The following is a 19,655-nucleotide window of genomic DNA, read 5'->3' as shown; positions in this document are numbered from 1 at the left end:
TCCATGGTGTGTGTGTGTGTGTGTGTGTATATATATATATGTGTGTGTGTGTGTGTGTGTGTATATATGCCATATTTTCTTTAGCCACTCATTGATTAATGGGTATTTAGGCTGGTTCCATATTTTTGCAATTGCAAATTGTGTTGCTATAAACATGTACATGTAAGTGTTTTTTTCACTTAGTGACTTCTTTTCCTCTGAGTGTATGCCTAGTAGTGGGCTTGTGAATCAAATGGTAGTTCTTTTTTTAGTTATTTTAGCTCTCTATATATCCAGTAATGAGATAAGAACTAAAAACAGTTCTTATCTCATTACTGGATATATATCCAAAGGATTATAAAACATTCAACTATAAAGACACTTGCACATGTATGTTTATTACTGTACTGTTCACAATAGCAAGACTTGGAACCAACCCAAATACCCATCAATGATAGACTGGATAAAGAAAATATGGTACATATATACTATGGAATACTATGCAGCCATTAAAATGATGAGTTCATGTCCCTTACAGGGGCATGGGTGAAGCCAGAAACCATCATTCTCAGCAAACTGACACAAGAACAGAAAACCAAACACCATATGTTCTCACTCATAAGTGGGTATTGAACAATGAGAACACATGGACACAGACAGGAGAACATTACACACTGGGGCCTGTCGAAGGATGGGGTGCTAGGGGAGGGATAGCAAAGGAATTGGGGAGGGTTAACATTAGGAGAAATACCTAACGTAGACGATGGGGCAATGGATGCAGCAAACCACCATGGCACGTGTATACCTATGTAACAATCCTGCACATTCTGCACATGTACCCCAGAACTTAAAGCATAGTAAAAATAAAAATTAAAAAAAATCTCCATACTGTTCTCCATGGTGGCTGCACTAGTTTACATTAACACCAGCAGTGTAAAAGTGTTCCTTTTTAATCATACCCACATGAACACTAACTATTTTTTTTTATTTTTAAATTGTGGCCATTCTTGCAGGAGTAAGATGGTATCATGTTGTGGTTTTTATTCAGATTCCTTTCATAATTATTGATGTTCAGCATTTTTTCATATGTTTATTGTCCATTTGTATATCTTCATTGGAGAATTGTCTATTGATGTCCTTAGTCCACTTTTTAATGGAATTATTATTTATTTTTTTTTCTGGCTGATTTGTTTGAGTTTCTTGTAGATTCTGGATGTTAGTACTTTGTCAGACGTATAGTTTGTGAAGATGTTCTCCCATTTTGCGCATTGTCTGTTTTCTGGTTATTTATTTCAATGCCCAGTAAATTTTTAGTTTAATTATGTCCCATCTATTTATCTTTGTTTTTGTTGCATTTGCTTAGTGGTTCTTGGTCATGAAGTCTTTGCCTAAGCCAATGTCTAGAAGAGTTTTTCTGATTTTCTTCTAGAATTTTTAGGATTTCAGGTCTTAGATTTAAGTATTTGATCCACCTTGAGTTGATTTTTGTATAAAGTGAGAGATGAGAATCCAGTTTTTTTCTTCTGTATGTAACTCGCCAGTTATTTCAACACTATTTGTTGAATGGGGTATCTTTTCTACATTTTGTCTTTTTGTTTGCTTTATCAAAAATCAGTTGACTATAAGTATTTACCTTTATTTCTGGGTTCTCTATTCTGTTCCACTGGTGTACTTGCATGTTTTTATACTGGTATCATGGTGTTTTGGTAACTATGGCCTTGTAGTATACTTTGAAGTCAGGTAATGTGGTGCCTCCAGATTTGTTCTTTTTTCTTAGTCTTGCTTTGGTTGTGTGGGATCTTTTTTGGTCCCATACGAATTTTAGGATTGCCTTTTCTAGTTCTGTGAAAAATTATGATGGCATTTTAATGGAAATTGCATCAAATGTATAGATTGCTTTTAGTAGTATGGTCATTTTTAAAATATTGATTCTATCCATCCATGAGCATGGGATGTGTTTTTATTTGTTTGTGTCATCAGTAATTTCTTTCAGCAATGTTTTGTTTTCCTTGTAGAAATATTTCACTTCCTTGATTAGATAAATTTCTAGGTTGGTTTTGTTTGTTTGTTTGTTGTTTTGTTTTTGTTTTGTTTTATTTTTTTGCAGCTGTTGTAACAGTGGTTAAGTTGTTGCTTGATGATTCTCAGCTTGGTCACTGTTGGTGCCTAGCAGTGTTACTAATTTGTTTTCATGGATTTTGTATACTGAAACTTCATTTACTGATAAATGAATTCAGTAAACTAGTAAACTAGGAGCTTTTTGGATGAGTCTTTGGGGTTTTCATGGTACATAGTTATATCATTGGTGAACCATGACGGTTTGACTTCCTCTTTACCAATTGGATACACTGTATTTCTTTACCTTGTCTGATTATTCTGGCTAGGACTTCCAGTACTGTGTTGAACAGAAGTGGTGAAAGTGGGTATCCTTGTCTTGTTCCAGTTCTCAGGAGAATGCTTTCAACTCCCCCGACTCCTTTCAGTATAATGTTGGCTGTGGGTTTGTCATAAATGAGTTTTATTACCTTGAGTTATGTCTCTTCTGTGACAATTTTACTGAGGGTTTTCATCCTAAAGGGAGGCTGGATTTTGTCAGATGCTTTTTCTACATCTATTGACATAATAATATGATTTTTGTTTTTCATTCTGTGTGTGTGCTATATCACATTTATTGACTTGCACCCAGCATACAATTTTTTAAAAAGATGATTTATGGAATGACGTAGATTGAATTAATACCAGAGACTATATGAGGTCAATACAACTTATAACTAATTTTGTCATTAGAAAGATTTACAACTTTTAAGCATTTCCCCATGTTATATGGTTAATTTCTAACTATGGAAGTGCCTAGTGAACATCAGTCTCTCTTTTATTTAGTTACATTTTACTAGGTAGAACAATACCTATTTTATGGCATAACTGTGTTGAGTTAAATAATATTTATAAAGTAATTTTTAACACAATACTTTGTACATTGTGGATGCTCAGTAACTAGCTGTTATATACATGAAATTTCTCACTGACTTTATTTTCCATTTTGGTTGGAAAGTAGTAAGTGACATTTTCTCCTAAGAAATCAAACAGGGAAGCAAAGAAGAAGTGGTTTTGTTTTTGTTTTTGTTTTTGACACCAAATGTGACACATTTAAACATTTTTGTTTCTCTTTCTTTAATTGGAGAGATTTTCAGTCTGTTTTTTGAGAATATAATTTCTAATCAATCCCTAGATGTTTGATCTTGGCTGTCAGTTGTACTGACTTTAAGGACAGTAGTAGCAAGAAACTAAGACCAAGAAGATCCTTTTTAGTTTTTGAGGAATCACTAATATAGAAACCAAATTTTTTAACAAAATCTTGAATTCTAGTAATAAAAAAATGAACATATTTGTAAATCAAGGTTACTAAAGTGAAAAATATTAAAATCTCTACATACTTTTAAATTTGTTTTTTAAACTTTCATAGTCTATTAATTAATAACTACCTTTATAAAAAGGGTACTAGAAATATTCTTATTTTTAAAGAGCACTAGAAATATTCTTTCTTAAATGATGAATTATAAATACATATTATTACATGCATACACATAGAAATACATATTAATTACTAAGCTTAAATCTGTGATATTTAATAGCAATTGTATTAAAGTGAATACCAGAATAAATGACAATTAATAATTATTTATTGTTAACTATCTAATTAGATGAGAAATAATATGAATTATAAAGAAAGGTGAAGCAAAAATATTATTATTTGAAATAAACATATTGCATATCTGTAAAACACTAGAGATTTTAAAAAATTATTTAAAAAAATAGTTCAGTATGGTGACTAAATAAGAGGTATAAAAATACATATCTTGAGTTTGTTTTAGTTAGAAAAATGTAATGAAAGAAAGAATACTACAAACAATACAATGAAGACAAAAAACACATGTAAAAATTCACCAAAAATTGCATGGGATTAAAAGAATGAAAACTGCATGGAATGCTACTGAGGTTCCAGGGCAGAACATTTGAAAAATAGCTAATATAGGCCCGGCGCGGTGGCTCAAGCCTGTAATCCCAGCACTTTGGGAGTCCCAGGCGGTGGATCACGAGGTCGAGAGATCCAGACCATCCTGGTCAACATGGTGAAACCCCGTCTCTACTAAAAATACAAAAAATTAGCTGGGCGTGGTGGCGCGTGCCTGTAATCCCAGCTACTCAGGAGGCTGAGGCAGGAGAATTGCCTGAGCCCAGGAGGCGGAGGTTGCGGTGAGCCGAGATCGCACCATTGCACTCCAGCCTGGGTAACAAGAGCGAAACTCCGTCTCAAAAAAAAAAAAAAAGAAAGAAAAGAAAAAAGAAAAATAGCTAATATATGTGCAAATATTAATTATATAAGGATGAACAGAAAATCCAATGTAATCTAAAAACCAAAGTTCAGGAAGGCCATTTTATTAAACAGTTCACATTGAAAAACAAACATGTTATTAGTTGGAAAAAGAATATGATAAGACAAGGGTTCACATGTATTAAAATGTCTTACTACTATGATGTTTCCAATGCAAGGACTGGCATAACAGTGAAATACCATGATGATTTTTAAATATGCACAAACAAGTATACAAAATTTTGTACATAGCCTTTTAAAGCAGGGAAGAAAAAAGCAAATCACTCAATACATGTTTTTTTATTTGTTTTTGTTTTGTTTTCCTTTGTTTATGACAAGGTCTCATTCTGTCATCCAGGCTGGAGTGCAGTGGCCCAATCTTGGCTAATTTCAACCTCTGCCTTCCAGGTTCAAGTGATTTTTGTTCCTCAGCCTCCCCAGTAGCTGGGATTACAGCTATGTGCCACCATGCCTGGCTATTTTTGTATCTGTAGTAGACATGGTGTTTTGCCAGTTTAGCCAGGCTGCTCTTGAACTCCTGGTCTCAAGTAATCAGTCTACCTTGGCCTCCCAAAGTGCTGGGATTACAGACCTGAACCACTGTGACCAGCCTTAATAAACAGTATTTTTATAACTGCCTGAATGTTTGTTTTGAAATAAATAAAAATTATATTTATCTCACTTCTCACACCGAAACATATTCCAGATGTTTCAAAAATTTTAATAGGTAAAATAAAAATCGAATGTTACTAAAACTCTGAATGTATAAATGGATTCTAAAAATGATATTGGGCTAGGGATGGCCTTCTTTGTAAATATGTAAAACATAAAATGAGAAATTTTGAAAGAAAAAATAAAATCTGGATAAAAAATAGATTTAATAAAATATTTGCAACATAGGTAGTGAAAAAAATATGAATATAGTACATGAAGAACACAAATTCTTTTTAAAATGCTTGAACAATCGTTTTACAATAAAAGAAATAGAAATGATAACATATAAGAAATTATTAATTTGTAATAATCAAGAAAGGCCAAATTAAAATATGAAGAATATATATTTTACTGATGAAGTTGGAAATAGACAATGTTTCTCAGGATGTGTGATAACTGATAGGCATATGTTAAAGGTATCTCAGTAATTTCATTTCTACAAATTTCTGCTTCCCCTTCAAAAATGCATAACTGTGGAAAGCAAAGATGCTCATTGTTTGTAATGGAAAAATTAGAAATAACTTTATAGTATATTTTCAGTGGAATGGCATAAATTGGAATACAATCAAATAACATCAATTATTGGAATTAAATAAAAAATATACAATTATTCTGGAAAAAGTCAAATTGCAAATCAATATGTGTATTAGAATCTGCGTTAATATTAATCTACAAATATTAATAAACATACACTAAAATCTTGGCAATGGTTCTCTCTGCAATGCGAGATTACACTTTCTAGTGTTGTGTTTTTCTAGTGCTTTTTATATTGAGTATATTTTATTTACTTAAAGGCAATTTAAATAATGCAATAAAATCCTTCTGCAGAGCACAGCAATAGGTAATGATACACATTCTAGTCTTCATATCTGTTCTAGAAGATAAAATGGCTTTTATAGAGACAGTAATATTCTGTTTTATCCTGCTAGGGAAAGGTGAACATGGGAAACCTTACCCCCTTACCGAAGAGGATCACGATGACTCAGCTTACAGGGAAAATGGTTTCAATATATTCGTCAGCAACAATATTGCTCTAGAGAGGTCTCTGCCAGATATTCGTCATGCTAAGTGAGTATCAGTACATCAGTAATCAGGGTGGTTTTTTTTTTTTTTTTTGGTTTGTTTTGTCCTTTGATTTTTTAAAATGTTTGTCACTGTGAGATGTGTAACCAAATATTTCATCCTAATCATTTTAATAAAAAACTCTCAGTACATCATCTTAAATATACTTGATCTAAATTGGAGTCACCATTAAAATTTCAAAACAACACTGAATCTCTAAAAATTCAATCCACATTTTGGTTGACTGTATTAACTCATTACAATGAAATATTTTAAGACAATATCCATACATTTAAATTTTGATCATGTAAATTACAAAGCAAACGTTTTTCACTGTTTATTCGAGCTACCAGAGCTGTCTACATGTGTATGTCTTCTACGAATTCCATTCTCACTCCAGCTATATTTAGTGCTACGGTTGTTGCATTTCCATAAAGAATGCCCTAAATGAATGTATTCATAATCCAAAGATAATAATTGCTTGTTCAATTTCTTGTCACTTTTTGAACTGTTTGTGGCTTGTCTATTGACAGTGAGTACAGTTTGTATTGAATTGTAGCTTCATATTATAGTTTAAATGATAGTACTATATATACTTACCCCAAATCCATCCTTTCTTTACCCACACCCATCTACCTCTAACATCACTTATTGTACTTTTCATTTTAATGTGTTACGGTATTCTTAATAGCATAAAAACACCAAAGGACACCAAGAACATGGAATGTGATAAGAATTAGGAATGTAGTATTGGCACATGTATTTGATAAATCTATCCAACTGTATTAGTATAGCTGTCCTTCTACCCACAACAATCCAGCAACTTCCCTTTGGAAACACCGGTGTGAGAGAGAGAAAACTAGGGGAAAAAAATCAGGGCAACTAATTAAAATAAGAATTAGGATTCTAACTTAAACCAGTAATTTAATGTAAATAAAACTCCATACATTTGTGCAAAGATAATTGACCCTTTAGAAAAATATATCAGTACATTATGATGTGAAGGACTATTTTCTAGTTACGATACTGTATCTTTAGAAATATATTGGAAATTATGAAATAGTTCCTGTTTTTCTCCTCAGGTTTTATGTGAATTAGCATTTCCCAATATAGTTAAGCAGAAGATTAATGTGAAGATCAAATCAATTTTTTCCTAAATTGAGGGCTTTAAATATTGACCCAAGCCTTTTAACCAGCCAAATTATTCCCAGGTTACCTGAAATTATCTACAGTAATTCCCACTGACAAATAACATTTCTAGTTATGAGAAATTTTAATACCTAATTGCACATCATCAAAGATGCATTAAATTGCATTGTTGGCATAATAAATATGCTCAGAGAATGGTTTCTATCTATCCACTTCTTTCCCTCCCCACACTTCGAATCTCAGTCTCTTAATGTGTATTATTCAAGTGGAAAGAATAACAAGTTTAGAAAGAGCGCAGACAATCACTGAAGCCAAGAGAAGGTGGTTATTCCCGTTCTTCCCCAAACCTGTATTTTTAGTGTAACCACCACCTTTTAAGAAAAGATATCTTATAGCATAATGGGAAAAATGGAAAGATGTAAGAAAAAATTTTGAAATTTTTATTAGAGTTGCTGAATTTACAGTATGAAGAAAGCATTATTGCAAATGTTAAGGAAGAAAATACAGACAAAATATAATCTGTAATAATATTCCAACTTAGTTACTCAATAGTATATAATAGGACAAGTGGTCATGTAGTAAGAAAAATAGAAAAAAATGCAAAAACAAACAGATAAACAACAACAACAAGAAAAACCTCGAGAAGGTTTGAGATGGATAATGAGAAAGTGTTAAGTATGATACTACCAGGAATGAGCCTCACCCAGCAATGCTGGAAGAAAAGTCCAATGTCACCTCTGATTTTGCCAGTGCTCCACCTGCAGGAAGCCAAGAGCCAAAGAACGTCTTACAGGTTCCCACTCTAAAGTGCTGTGTCTTTGACTTCATCTGCGCTTCACCAAAGGCAGGTGCATTTAACCACAAGGGTATGCAGCTCTGTGTAAGCGTAAATTTATTGAAATTATAAATCAACTTGTGACATATTTCAGAATTATCAATTTAATTAGGCTGAAAGTAATGGACTATAGTTTTTTTTTTTATATTGACACAATCTATAGAATAGAATGCAAACTGTGTATGACTTTTAAAATAAAACATAAAAGTTCTAAGAAACTTTTCCATTTCAGTAAGCCAACTGAAACTACAGTCTCAGAGTGCTAGGAGGGAAGAGAATTTTTCTTTATTCTAGGATTTCACAAGGGAAGATATGGAGACTCCTATCTTGAGATTTAACTGAACTTGATCTTATTCTAAACCATTCCAGCCAGACTTACACCACTGTGCTACACTACTGGTCACTGTCTATATATTCAAGTGCTCTTTACTCTCTCATATTCTCACATTTAGTTTAAAAAATCATGGTTTTATATGTTTTGATATGAATTTCACATTCTAGTTCACTATGAAGAATATTTAAGACAAGTTTTTTCAGAAATCCTAATGCATAGACATTTAAAAAAGACATTTCCTTATTGATTTCTTCTTCACTAGTATAAAAACAGACTGCTTTTCTGACTTTATTAGTTCAGAATCAGTAACAGATTTCCATAATTAGGAGCCATGGATGAAGGATGATTGGCCTGTGTGCAATAACTTGATCAGACTTTGTTTATCCGAATAATAAATTTCAAGCTTTTCACTTTTGTTTTAATATTCTTTCCAAATGTTCTTAGCAGCTCTCTGTCTTACAGATCGTTTTATCTTCTTACAGTATCTATTCTTCGGTTTATCAATTTTTTTTAATCTTTTTTTTATATTCATTTTTGATTGATTTTTTTTTTAGCATATACTTGATGTATTTTAAATACTCCCTTCTTCTGTTCATGTCATGTCTATTCATAGTGCCTTTGATCAGCCTGGAATCTGTCCTTAGAACATCTTACCTTTATATTTTATTTAATTCAATGTTGCTAAGAATTTTACAATGAGTGCTTTACAAATTTACAATGAGCATTTACAAATGTCCAGTCAATGGATATCTTACTGGCCTGGCTTGGTTTTACCACACTTTAAGTTTTTCTCCACTTGGGTATTGTTTCTGCCATGTCTTTGTGTTCCGTCACCTACCTGAGGTGTTACATATATTCTTCCCATGCTATGGAACACCTTATTTAGCTTATAGTTCAGGACAGGAGACATAAGACATCTATTTGAAATACACATATGAAACAGGGAAATGGATAACTATGTAAGAATGGCCTATATAGAAAAGAAGCTCTAATAAATTTATGCATGAATATGTTATTACTAAGATAAAATTGAAGAACTTTTAAGCCAGTATTACTCCCTGGATATGGAAAAATTCATATCTATGAAAAAAAAAATAATTGAGATTAGGAAACATAAGAACCATTCTATCAGGAGAGTTGAGGTAGGCTCCACAGCAATTTCTGTTAAATGCATCCTTGATATGAGTTCCATTTTGGGGAGGGCTGTTATAAATGTATGTGTGTGGGCCAGGCATGATGACTCATGCCTGTAATCATCCCAGCTCTCTGGGAGGCTGAGGCAGGCAGGTCATGAGGTCAGGATTTTGAGACCAGTCTAGCCAACATAGCGAAACCCTGTCTCTACCAAAAATACAAAGATTAACTGGGCATGGTGGTGGGTGCCTGTAATCCCAGCTACTTGTGAAGCTGAGGCTGGATGATCATTTGAACCTGAGAGGTGGAGGTTGCAGTGAACCAAGATCATGCCATTGCACTCCAGCCTGCATGACAGGGTGAGACTCTGTCTCAAAAAAAAAAAAAAAAAAAAAGTATGTGTTTAGGTAGATAAATATTTATGCACATAAATGGTACCTGAGATAGTCTACTAAGGTTGCTGAGTAGCTGAGATATTTTAAAATTAATATAGTCTTACTTTGTATTGTGACTTACCATTTCTTTTTTATGTTACTAATATTGCCCAGATATAAATAGTTTTAGGTTCATGCCTTTGAAAGTAACTAGATGATGAGTTATCACAGAGTTTTCTCCCGATACTCAGTACTCCATTTATCATCAAAGTCATGAAGATAAAAGTATTTCTATCTATGAGAATGTTTACAATCTCTTGGATGGTAGGATTTCTTTCAGTAGTGTTGCAGTTATATCGGACTAATGTATCATGGTCTCATTTCCTGTAGTTTCAAAACCATTTAAGAGATGATCCTAGAAATGATTTGCTATCAAAACATTCTCTTTATTATCGTTGCAATTCTATTGGTGAGCATGGTTTAGATGTAGACCAAGTATTATACTCAATACTGAAGTTCAGAATGAGGCACATTCAGCCTTCAAGTCAGAGACATTACTGGATAAAATACACAGAATTGTCAAACGGAAGTCATGGATGGCAGAATAAGATGACTGATCTCTGCAGGCAAGCAGGTTCCAAAGTGGAAAAAAATGAAGAAGGAGCTGGCCAAGTAGAGTAAGCTTTGTAATCCAAACTCACAAATCTCTTTCTCCTGGTAAGTCTGAAAGGGTGGAGAAAGGCCAGGAGTATTTGTCTAATGACTGTCCTGCTATAAGGGAACACCTATGGAGAAAAGGAGTCTCATTCTGTGATAACTAGTATATAGTACTTACTTACATGAAGTACTTACAGAGTAAGTACCATGTTCTATTTCTCAACATATGTGGACTTTGGAGCAAATTCTTGATTTTTCAGTGCCTTATGTTCTAAATACTCCTGCCTTCTAGGAAATATATTAAATAATGATTCTAAATATATTGACTTACATGACTTGCATTGTGATGCTGAACAAGTCAAATTGCATTTTTTATTTTTATGGGTCCATTTCTGTAAGTGGGGATGCAAGTTTCTTCAGGTTGCTCACCATGTACTAAGATTGCTATAATTGGGACAAGGTTTACCAAATCAGCGATAGCATGATCTATTCAGTTATTTCTTTGTCTTCTGATGATGATTCTTCTGATTCTCTGTTTTATTTACCAATCATATCATGGAGATGTAAAATATAAGGAGACCTAGTATATTCTAATTTCAAAATTTCAATTGTAAATACATAATTAGATTTTATGAGTCAATTGAGTTTTTTAGAAAGAATAATTATGTATTCAGTTTCTTTCAACTAAGATTTAGTAAATATGAGTAGCATTTATTTTATTTTTATACATAGTAGAAAAATGTGATCGGTTTTGACTCTTGTCTATGTAATTCTAGAACTCATTGGCAAACATATTTGAGTTTAACCATTTTAAAATGTGCAAGAATAATTTTTTATATTTCTCAATTTCAAAAGCAACATAAAAAAGTGAATAGCACTGGTTGATTTCCTTTTCCATTTTTATCATGGTATCCTTGTGAACTTGATTAACTACCTTCATTCAACAAATTTACCAGTGGATTCAAAAGAAAAATAAACTAAAATGACTGCACTCCAATTAGGTGTGAATGTTGCCACAGAGAAAGAGATGGGAAATACATCCTTTAAATTAGACACTGTTTCAGCTGAAGGTACATCTAAATATTACTTTAAAAAAAGCAGTTAAATGATAAGCAGCAGATTGAAAGAAGGAATGGCTAGAATAAAGTAGAAGTCATCTTTCAAGACTGTTGTTTAAGTGAGTATTCTTCAATATTTTTTAAAAACCAATTGTATGCACAGTAATACAGACATTAGTACATAAGTTCTAAGAGTCATTACAGAAAGCCATAATGAAATAAGAACAGCAAAAATTTTAGATATAAATATTATTCTGGAATAAAGCCTGAAAGAGACAGAAGTTTATTACTGTAACTAAGAGGTGTGTCCCTGTTGAAATGAAAATCTTCCCTGGAGAGATAACAGTTTAAGACTTGTCAGACATTAAGCTTTTGGAGTGACCATGAGGCTGAGGCTTTGAAAGGCTGAATGAGGACAAGAATAAGGGAACTGGAGTCTAAAAGAGTAACAATGGGAAAATAGTGAACATGCAAAAAAAGAAAATCTAAAAATAAGCTGTAGCTGCTTCAAAATAATGTGTATTGAATATAAAAGAACAGCCTTTGTAATCTTATGATGAGGATCAAACAAATAAAAATAAAAGCATAAGTCTGAGAAATAGATTCAGAATTTTAACTCTTTAAAGAAAAGAAACTGAAAATTTGATATAATAATATACATTGCTCTGTAAGGTTTATCTAACAACTGGATTTCTAAATTTTCCCCTTCTTCATTTTACTCCTACTCACAAAAGTTTACTGAAATGAGAGGCAGTGATTTAAGATTTTAGGTTATATATAACAAAGAATATGAGTCAGTGAGAAAATTGTTTCATTTTGAAGAGAATGCTGGAGATTCCTTTCCAAATCAGCAAGCCATGTAATCTTAAACTATTGTTAAAGTAATCACCAGCAGTTAGGTTATGAGGCCAAATAGTGGTATTAATAAATGTGATTGTGGCCAAAGTATAATTTATAAATCTAATGCTCATTCAAATTAAAAAATTAAAGTAGATATATCACATATTCTCTTGAACTTAATCATTAAACAGAATTGGTTGAACCATCAATGTGCATGTTGCCACAGTACAGAAAAAAAATCATGTAAATTTTTAATTAATTTATCTCATGTATAAAGATTCTTGATTTGAATATTTAAAATGTACACTTAAAAACTATTAATCTTATTCTCAAATATTCACTTCACAGATAATCGTACTTCATTTTATAAAAAAAGTCTCTATAAATTTTATTTTAAATCATCTTAAAACATAGTTTATCAAGATTATAAATCCTGATAAGTATTTTTTAATAACAAATGTGCTCTTACCTGAATTTTGTAGTTATCTGACAATTATTTATTAATCATATGAGTGACAAGCAGTTAGATGAGTTTATAAATAAGTCATCCAAAAGTTGACTTCTGGCGTGTCAGCATAAGGTACTCTCCTGACTTGCTCCTGGTGAAGCTGGTGAAAATTATTTCTTTAAAAATATGTAAGTCTCTGAAAATGGTCCTAAAGGCAAATAGAAAGGGAAGAAACATCTATTCAAGATAATTTATGAAAATCTGGTAAGAATGGAGAGAATTTGTGGTATCTGAATGAAGACCATTTCATCCTTCTCAACCAGCTCAGCAAATCAGTGACACTACTTCAGAAAGTTGAACCAAGAACACATGGCTTTCTCTTGGCCTTACTCCCAATCAGAGAGCCTTTTGCATAGGAGGAGCAGGACTTCAGTATTTCTATCCTGCTCCTTGTTTTCTGTTACTATGAGAAAATCTTGGGTAATCACAGTATAGAAGTGGCACGTCTTCTTCCGCTTAGCCACCACACATGAAGCAGAGGCTGTATGTGGGGTATAGCATGCTGAGACTACTTCGGGCCCTTATTGTACTTTGCCCAGTTTGTGATGTGGTGGTTTCACATGAGTGATGCAAGCTGTCACTCTCAGGCTACTGGTCCCCTCTCCCTGTGGGCTCAGCTTATAGAGCAGGGTGTCTTTCAAGGCATCTTGACCTTATCTCCAGCCTTATCTTCCAGAGCTTTGCTTTAAAGATTTTGCCTGAAAGAGAAGCAAGGCACAAAACATATAGCACTAAATGTCTTCTCAAAGAAACTGACTTATTTGCAACATTGCATAGAGAAGTTCAAGCATAAGGACACTCTGTAAAACAGGAAAGATTGTGGTGAAAAGTAATTGGATGGTGGTGGTCTGTGTATTTATGAAGATACAGCCCTGACTGTTAGACAACCATTTTTCAAGTGATAATTAAAGAATGAGAAACTTGGGAGGATCCCTCCTGGTGTCAGAACAAATATCACAGTGAGACTTCAAAAACTAACCCTTCAAATGAGCCACAATTTGAACAGATTATTTTTGTAGAGCAATTTATATTCCATTGTTAAAAACAAGAAAGCAATCAACCAGCAATTAATGGTGTTTAACAGCAGGATGTGGTCAGAAAAAAGAGAAAGAAAGCCCTACCAATACCACCTCATCTCAGGCTGAGTGTGGGCATACTCAAAGCCGCACCTCCCTAAATAGCAACATTGAAGACTTAACCATGTGATGAAAAAAGTAGACTTCACTAAACTACATCATTTTCTTTTATCTGCGGTCTCACTTTTTGAGGCTTTATTTACCTATGGTCAATCATAGTCAGGAAAAAAGTGAGTTCAGTACAATAAGATATTTGGAGAGAGAGACAACAGTAACATAATTTTTATTAAAGAATATTGTGATAATTATTCTATTTTATCATTGTTGTTGTTAATATCTTACTCTGCCAAATTTATGAATTAAACCTTTTCATAGCTGTGTATGTACCAGAAAATAATAGTAAAATAGAGTTAGATATTATCTGCAGTTTTGAACATCTACTAGGCATTGTGGAAGGTATCCCTCATGGATGTGAGCGTTTGGGGGTGGGGGCTACTGTAATCAGGCCAGTTACTAAAAAATAAATAAGCAAATAACAATAACAAGTCCAAGTAGAAGGTAGAAGAATCAGTACTTAGAGTTGCTAAAATACATCCTCCGAAATTTCCTGTTTCCAACAAAAATTTATCAGCCACACAAAGAAAGAGTGAAGTGTGACCCCACCCAAAATAAAAAAATGCAGTTAATACAAACTGTGAGAGCTATTAGAGATTGACTATGACAGAAAAAGACTTCAAACTAGCCATTATCCATATCTCTACTGAACTAAGGGAAATATAATAAAAGAAACAAAGAAAGGTATTATGATAACGTTTCATTAAATAGAAAACATCAGTAAAGAGAGAAATTAGAAAACAGTAAAACAGATCAAATAAAACTTCTAGAGTTGAAAGCTGAAATAGCTAAAATAAAAAGTTATTTTGAGTGGCTTAAGAGAAGGTTGCAACTGATCGAAGGAAGAAATAGCAATGTTACAGTAGAGGTAGTCAGGCAGACATGAGCAGGGCAGGAGAGGATCTCTCACCACCGGAAATGTCAGGCAATCATCAGGCGATGGGCAAGCAGTTATTAAACTGTCTTTCTAAAATAATAATTGTTCACAGCTGGCACCAAGGAAAGGCAATCTACTAATAGAGAGGAACATCTGCAACTGGTGATCAGCATTTCCTGATAAGATCTCAGGATCTGGGCAAGTGGGCTCAAGCATGCACACAAAGAGGCAAAATGGTGGAGTTTCACTGGGATATGACCTTTTAGGGACATTCAGATTAGCAAGAGAAGACTGCCTTAAAAGAGCATTCATAGAACTCCAGTAAACACACCACATGTGGACAGCCCACCCACAGGAAAAATTAGGGGAGAAGTAATGCAAGACCCTAGAAACATACCAATCTATGAATCCCCAAGTCAAAAGGTCAAACCACGCACTTGATCGCTCAAGTCATGCACTTAGCCCTCTTCCATGTGTGGTTCATTTCTTTGTTTGTTTGTTTTTATTTTTTTTTTAATTTTTATTATTTTTATGGCATTTTAGGTTTTGGGGTTCATGTGAAGAACATGCAAAATTGTTGCATAGGTACACACGTGGCAGTGTGATTTGCTGCCTTCCTCCCCCTCACCTATATCTGGCATTTCTCCCCATGCCATCCCCAACCAACTGCCCACCCCCTGCTGTCCCTCCACTATTTCCTTCCAACAGACCCCAATGTGTAGTGCTCCCCTCCCTGTGTCCATGTGTTCTCATTGTTCAACACCTGCCTATGAGTGAGAACATGTGGTGTTTGAGTTTCTGCTCCTGTGTCAGTTTGCTGAGAATGATGGCTTCCAGGTTCATCCATGTCCCTACAAAGGACACGAACTCATCGTTTTTTTATGGCTGTGTAATATTCCATGGTGTATATGTGCCACATTTTCCCTGTCCAGTCTATCATCGATGGGCATTTGGGTTGGTTCCAGGTCTTTGCTATTGTAAACTGTGCTGCAATGAACATTCGTGTGCATGAAGACAGTGTGGCAATTTCTCAAGGACCTAGAAATAGAAATTCCATTTGACCCAGCAATCCCATTACCGGGTATATATCCAAAGGACTATAAATCATTCTACTATAAGGACACATGCACACGAATGTGAAGTTCATTTCTATTCATTCCTACTCTAAAGCTTTTTAATGAACTTTCACTTCTGCTATAAAACTTGCCTTGGTCTTTTACTCTACCTTATGCCCCACTTGGTTGAATTCTTTCTTCTGAGGAGGCAAGAATTATGGTTGCTACAGACCCATACAGATTCACCACCTGTAACAGCAACATTGAAGACAAACAGAGATTATGGAATATGAATGTGTTAATTTGTTCTCGCATTACTATAAAGAACTACCTGAAAATGGGTAACTCATAAAGTTTTTATTGGCTCATAGTTCTGCAGGAGGTACAGGAAGCATGACTGGGGAGGCCTCAGGAAACTCACATTATGGTGGACGGGGAAGCAGGCACTTTCTTCACATGGTAGAGTAGGATAGAAAGTGAAGGTGGAGGAGCTACACACATTTTAACAACCAGATCTCATGAGAATTCTATCTATGAGATAGCACTAAGGAGATGGTGCTAAACTGTTAAAAACCACCCCATAATCCAGTCACCTCCCACCAGTCCCCCTTCAATATTGGAGATTATAATTCTACATGAAATTTGGGTGGTGACACAGTACCAAATCATATCAATGGAGAATAAGAAAAGAATGAAGAAAAATAAATACAGACTCAGATAAATGCAGGACAACATCAAGCAAATCAACGTGTATATAAAGGGCATTTCAGAGGGACGGGCAAAGAGTTAATTGTAGAAATATATTCTGAGAAACAATGGCAGAAATCTTTTCAAATTTATTTAAAAAGCAACAGCTTACATATCCAGGAAGCTCAATACAATTCATGTTGCATAAATGCTAAGAGATCCATAAATAGACATATTATAATAATTTTGAAAGTACTGTAATTATGCCACTGCCTTCCGGCCTGGGTGACAGAGTGAGACTCTATTTAAAAAAAAAAAAAAAAAAAAAAAAAAAAAAAAAAAAAAATCCGAAAGTAAAATAGAAGAAAATATCTTGAAAGCAACAAGAGAAAAATGACTTCTCACTTAAAAAGGAACCACATTAAGAGTAACATCTGACTCATTACCAGAAAGATGGAGGACAGAAGGCAGTAGAGTTATATATTCAAAATGGTCAGGGAAAAAATCAATCAAGAATCATATAACTAGCAAACCTACATTGCAAAAATAAAATCCAAATAAAAATTTCATAACTGAAAAAAAAAACTGAGGGAATTTGTTTCTAGCAGACCTACCTAACACCACCAACTAACAAAATCGTTTTAGGCTGAAAGAAAATGACTTCAATCGGTAATTCATTTCCTCAAGAATAAACAAAGAAACTCAGTGAAAGCATGTTTGTAATTATAAAAATGAGTGAAAATCAATTGTATAAAATAGTGTGTATATGATGTAACATTGGGCTTACGACATACAGAAGTGTAATACACGTGCAATGTATTTTCTAAAAACAGAGCAGAAGAGGTAGGTGGCAGAAAAGCTGGGTTGGGCTAATAAAATGGTGACAGCTGGTAAGACAATATGTTGTGTTTGTAATGTTTAAAAGGCAATATAAATAATACCACAAAAAAAGGGAAAAAAACAGAATCATATAGAAGTAATTTTTTTCTATGTAACTGAAATTAAGTAAATTGAACTGATTCTGGTAAGTTAAGTTGTATATGATAAATACTAGAGCACCAACTAGAATCTCAAATAATAAGGTAAATTTTATGATATTAGTATTTTTGGATACTAAAAACAATCAAATATGTCACAAGCAAAGAAAACTACAGACTAAATCCTTTTAGGAATGAGGTTGTAAAAGCCCTCACCAAATCCAGCAAACCCAATCCAGCAATATATAAAAAGAATTAAATTTTATGAAAAGGTGAGATTAGTCCCAGGAATGCAAGATTGACTCAATCTTTAAAAATCAATTGATGTTATACATAATATTAATAGGAAGAACAGAATAAAAATCAAATAATTATCTCAAAAGATGCAGAAAAGTCATTGAATAAAATCACAACACCTTTCATAATAAAGAATGTACTAGAAATAAAAGGGGGCTTTTTGAATGTGATAATGGTATGTACCATAAAAATCACAACTATTAATAACATTGTACTTAGTGGTGAAAGACTGAAAGTTTTTCTTCTAAGATCAGGGGAAAACAAAAGATCACTGCTTCTACTAAACATAGAACATATTGTATATAGATTATATCTCAGGCAATGAGGCAAAAGAAAAAGAGAAATGAACAGAAAAATAAACGGAAAGAAAGAAAAGAGAGAGAGAGAAAGAGACAGAGAGTGGGAGGGAGGGAAGGAGAGAAGGGAGAGACCATATGCAAAATCGCTCTCCGTTTGCTCCTAATCAAATAATGTTATTATTTCGTCAAGCAGTGGCTTGTAGTTCTCCTTGAAGAGGTCCTTTACGTTCCTTGTTAGTTGTATTCCTAGGTATTTTATTCTCTTTGTGGCAATTACGAATGGCAGTTTGTTCTTGATTTGGCTCTCTTTAAGTCTGTTGCTGGTGTGTAGGAATGCTTGTGATTTTGCATGTCGATTTTGTATCCTGAGACTTTGCTGAAGTTGTTTATCAGTTTCAGGAGATTTTGGGCTGAGATGATGGGGTCTTCTAGATATACAATCATGTCATCTGCAGATAGAGACAATTTAATTTCCTCCTTTCCAATTTGACTACCCTTTATTTCTTTTTCTTGCCTGATTGCTCTGGCTAGAACTTCCAATACTATATTGAATAGGAGTGGTGAGAGAGGGCATCCTTGTCTAGTGCCAGATTTCAAAGGGAATGCTTCCAGTTTTTGCCCATTCAGTATGATATTGGCTGTTGGTTTGTCATAAATACCTTTTACTATTTTGAGATACATTTTGTCAATACCTAGTTTGTTGAGGGTTTTTAGCATAAAGCGTTGTTGAATTTTTTCAAAGGCCTTCTCTGCATCAATGGAGATAATCATGTGGTTTTTTCTTTGGTTCTGTTTATGTGGTGAATTATGTTTATGGACTTGCGTATGTTGAACCAGCCTTGCATTCCTGGGATGAATCCTACTTGATCATAGTGGATGAGCTTTTTGATATGCTGTTGCAATCGGCTTGCCAGTATTTTATTGAAGATTTTTGCATCTATGTTCATCATGGATATTGGCCTGAAGTTTTCTTTTCTTGTTGAGTCTCTGCTGGGTTTTGGTACCAGGATGATGTTTGTCTCATAAAATGATTTGGGAAGGATTCCCTCTTTTTGGATTGTCTGGAATAGTTTCAGAAGGAATGGTATCAGCTCCTCTTTGTATGTCTGGTAGAATTCGGCTGTGAACCCATCTGGACCTGGGCTTTTTTATGGGTGGTAGGCTCTTTATTGCTGCGTCGACTTAAGACCTTGTTATTGGTCTATTCAGGGTTTCGGCTTCTTCCAGGTTTAGGCTTGGGAGGATTCAGGTGTCCAG

The 19,655-nt window shown here is 33.9% G+C and overlaps 1 protein-coding gene across 1 annotated transcript in view; it reads left to right on the top strand.

Annotated features, from left to right (window-relative positions):
• GALNTL6 (polypeptide N-acetylgalactosaminyltransferase like 6) overlaps positions 1–19,655 on the top strand; it is a 1,203,768-nt gene that overhangs the window by 496,295 nt on the left and 687,818 nt on the right. Inside the window, exon 4 of the mRNA XM_003938723.4 lies at positions 5,995–6,133. Within this exon, the coding sequence (XP_003938772.1) occupies positions 5,995–6,133 (139 nt within the window). The remainder of the gene's footprint in view (positions 1–5,994; positions 6,134–19,655) is intronic.

Source organism: Saimiri boliviensis, chromosome 3 (assembly GCF_048565385.1).
Source record: "Saimiri boliviensis isolate mSaiBol1 chromosome 3, mSaiBol1.pri, whole genome shotgun sequence".
Classification (NCBI taxonomy): Eukaryota; Metazoa; Chordata; class Mammalia; order Primates; family Cebidae; genus Saimiri; species Saimiri boliviensis.
The sequence above is the reverse complement of the archived record's forward strand: the minus strand, read 5'-3'. Positions and strand labels throughout refer to the sequence as shown.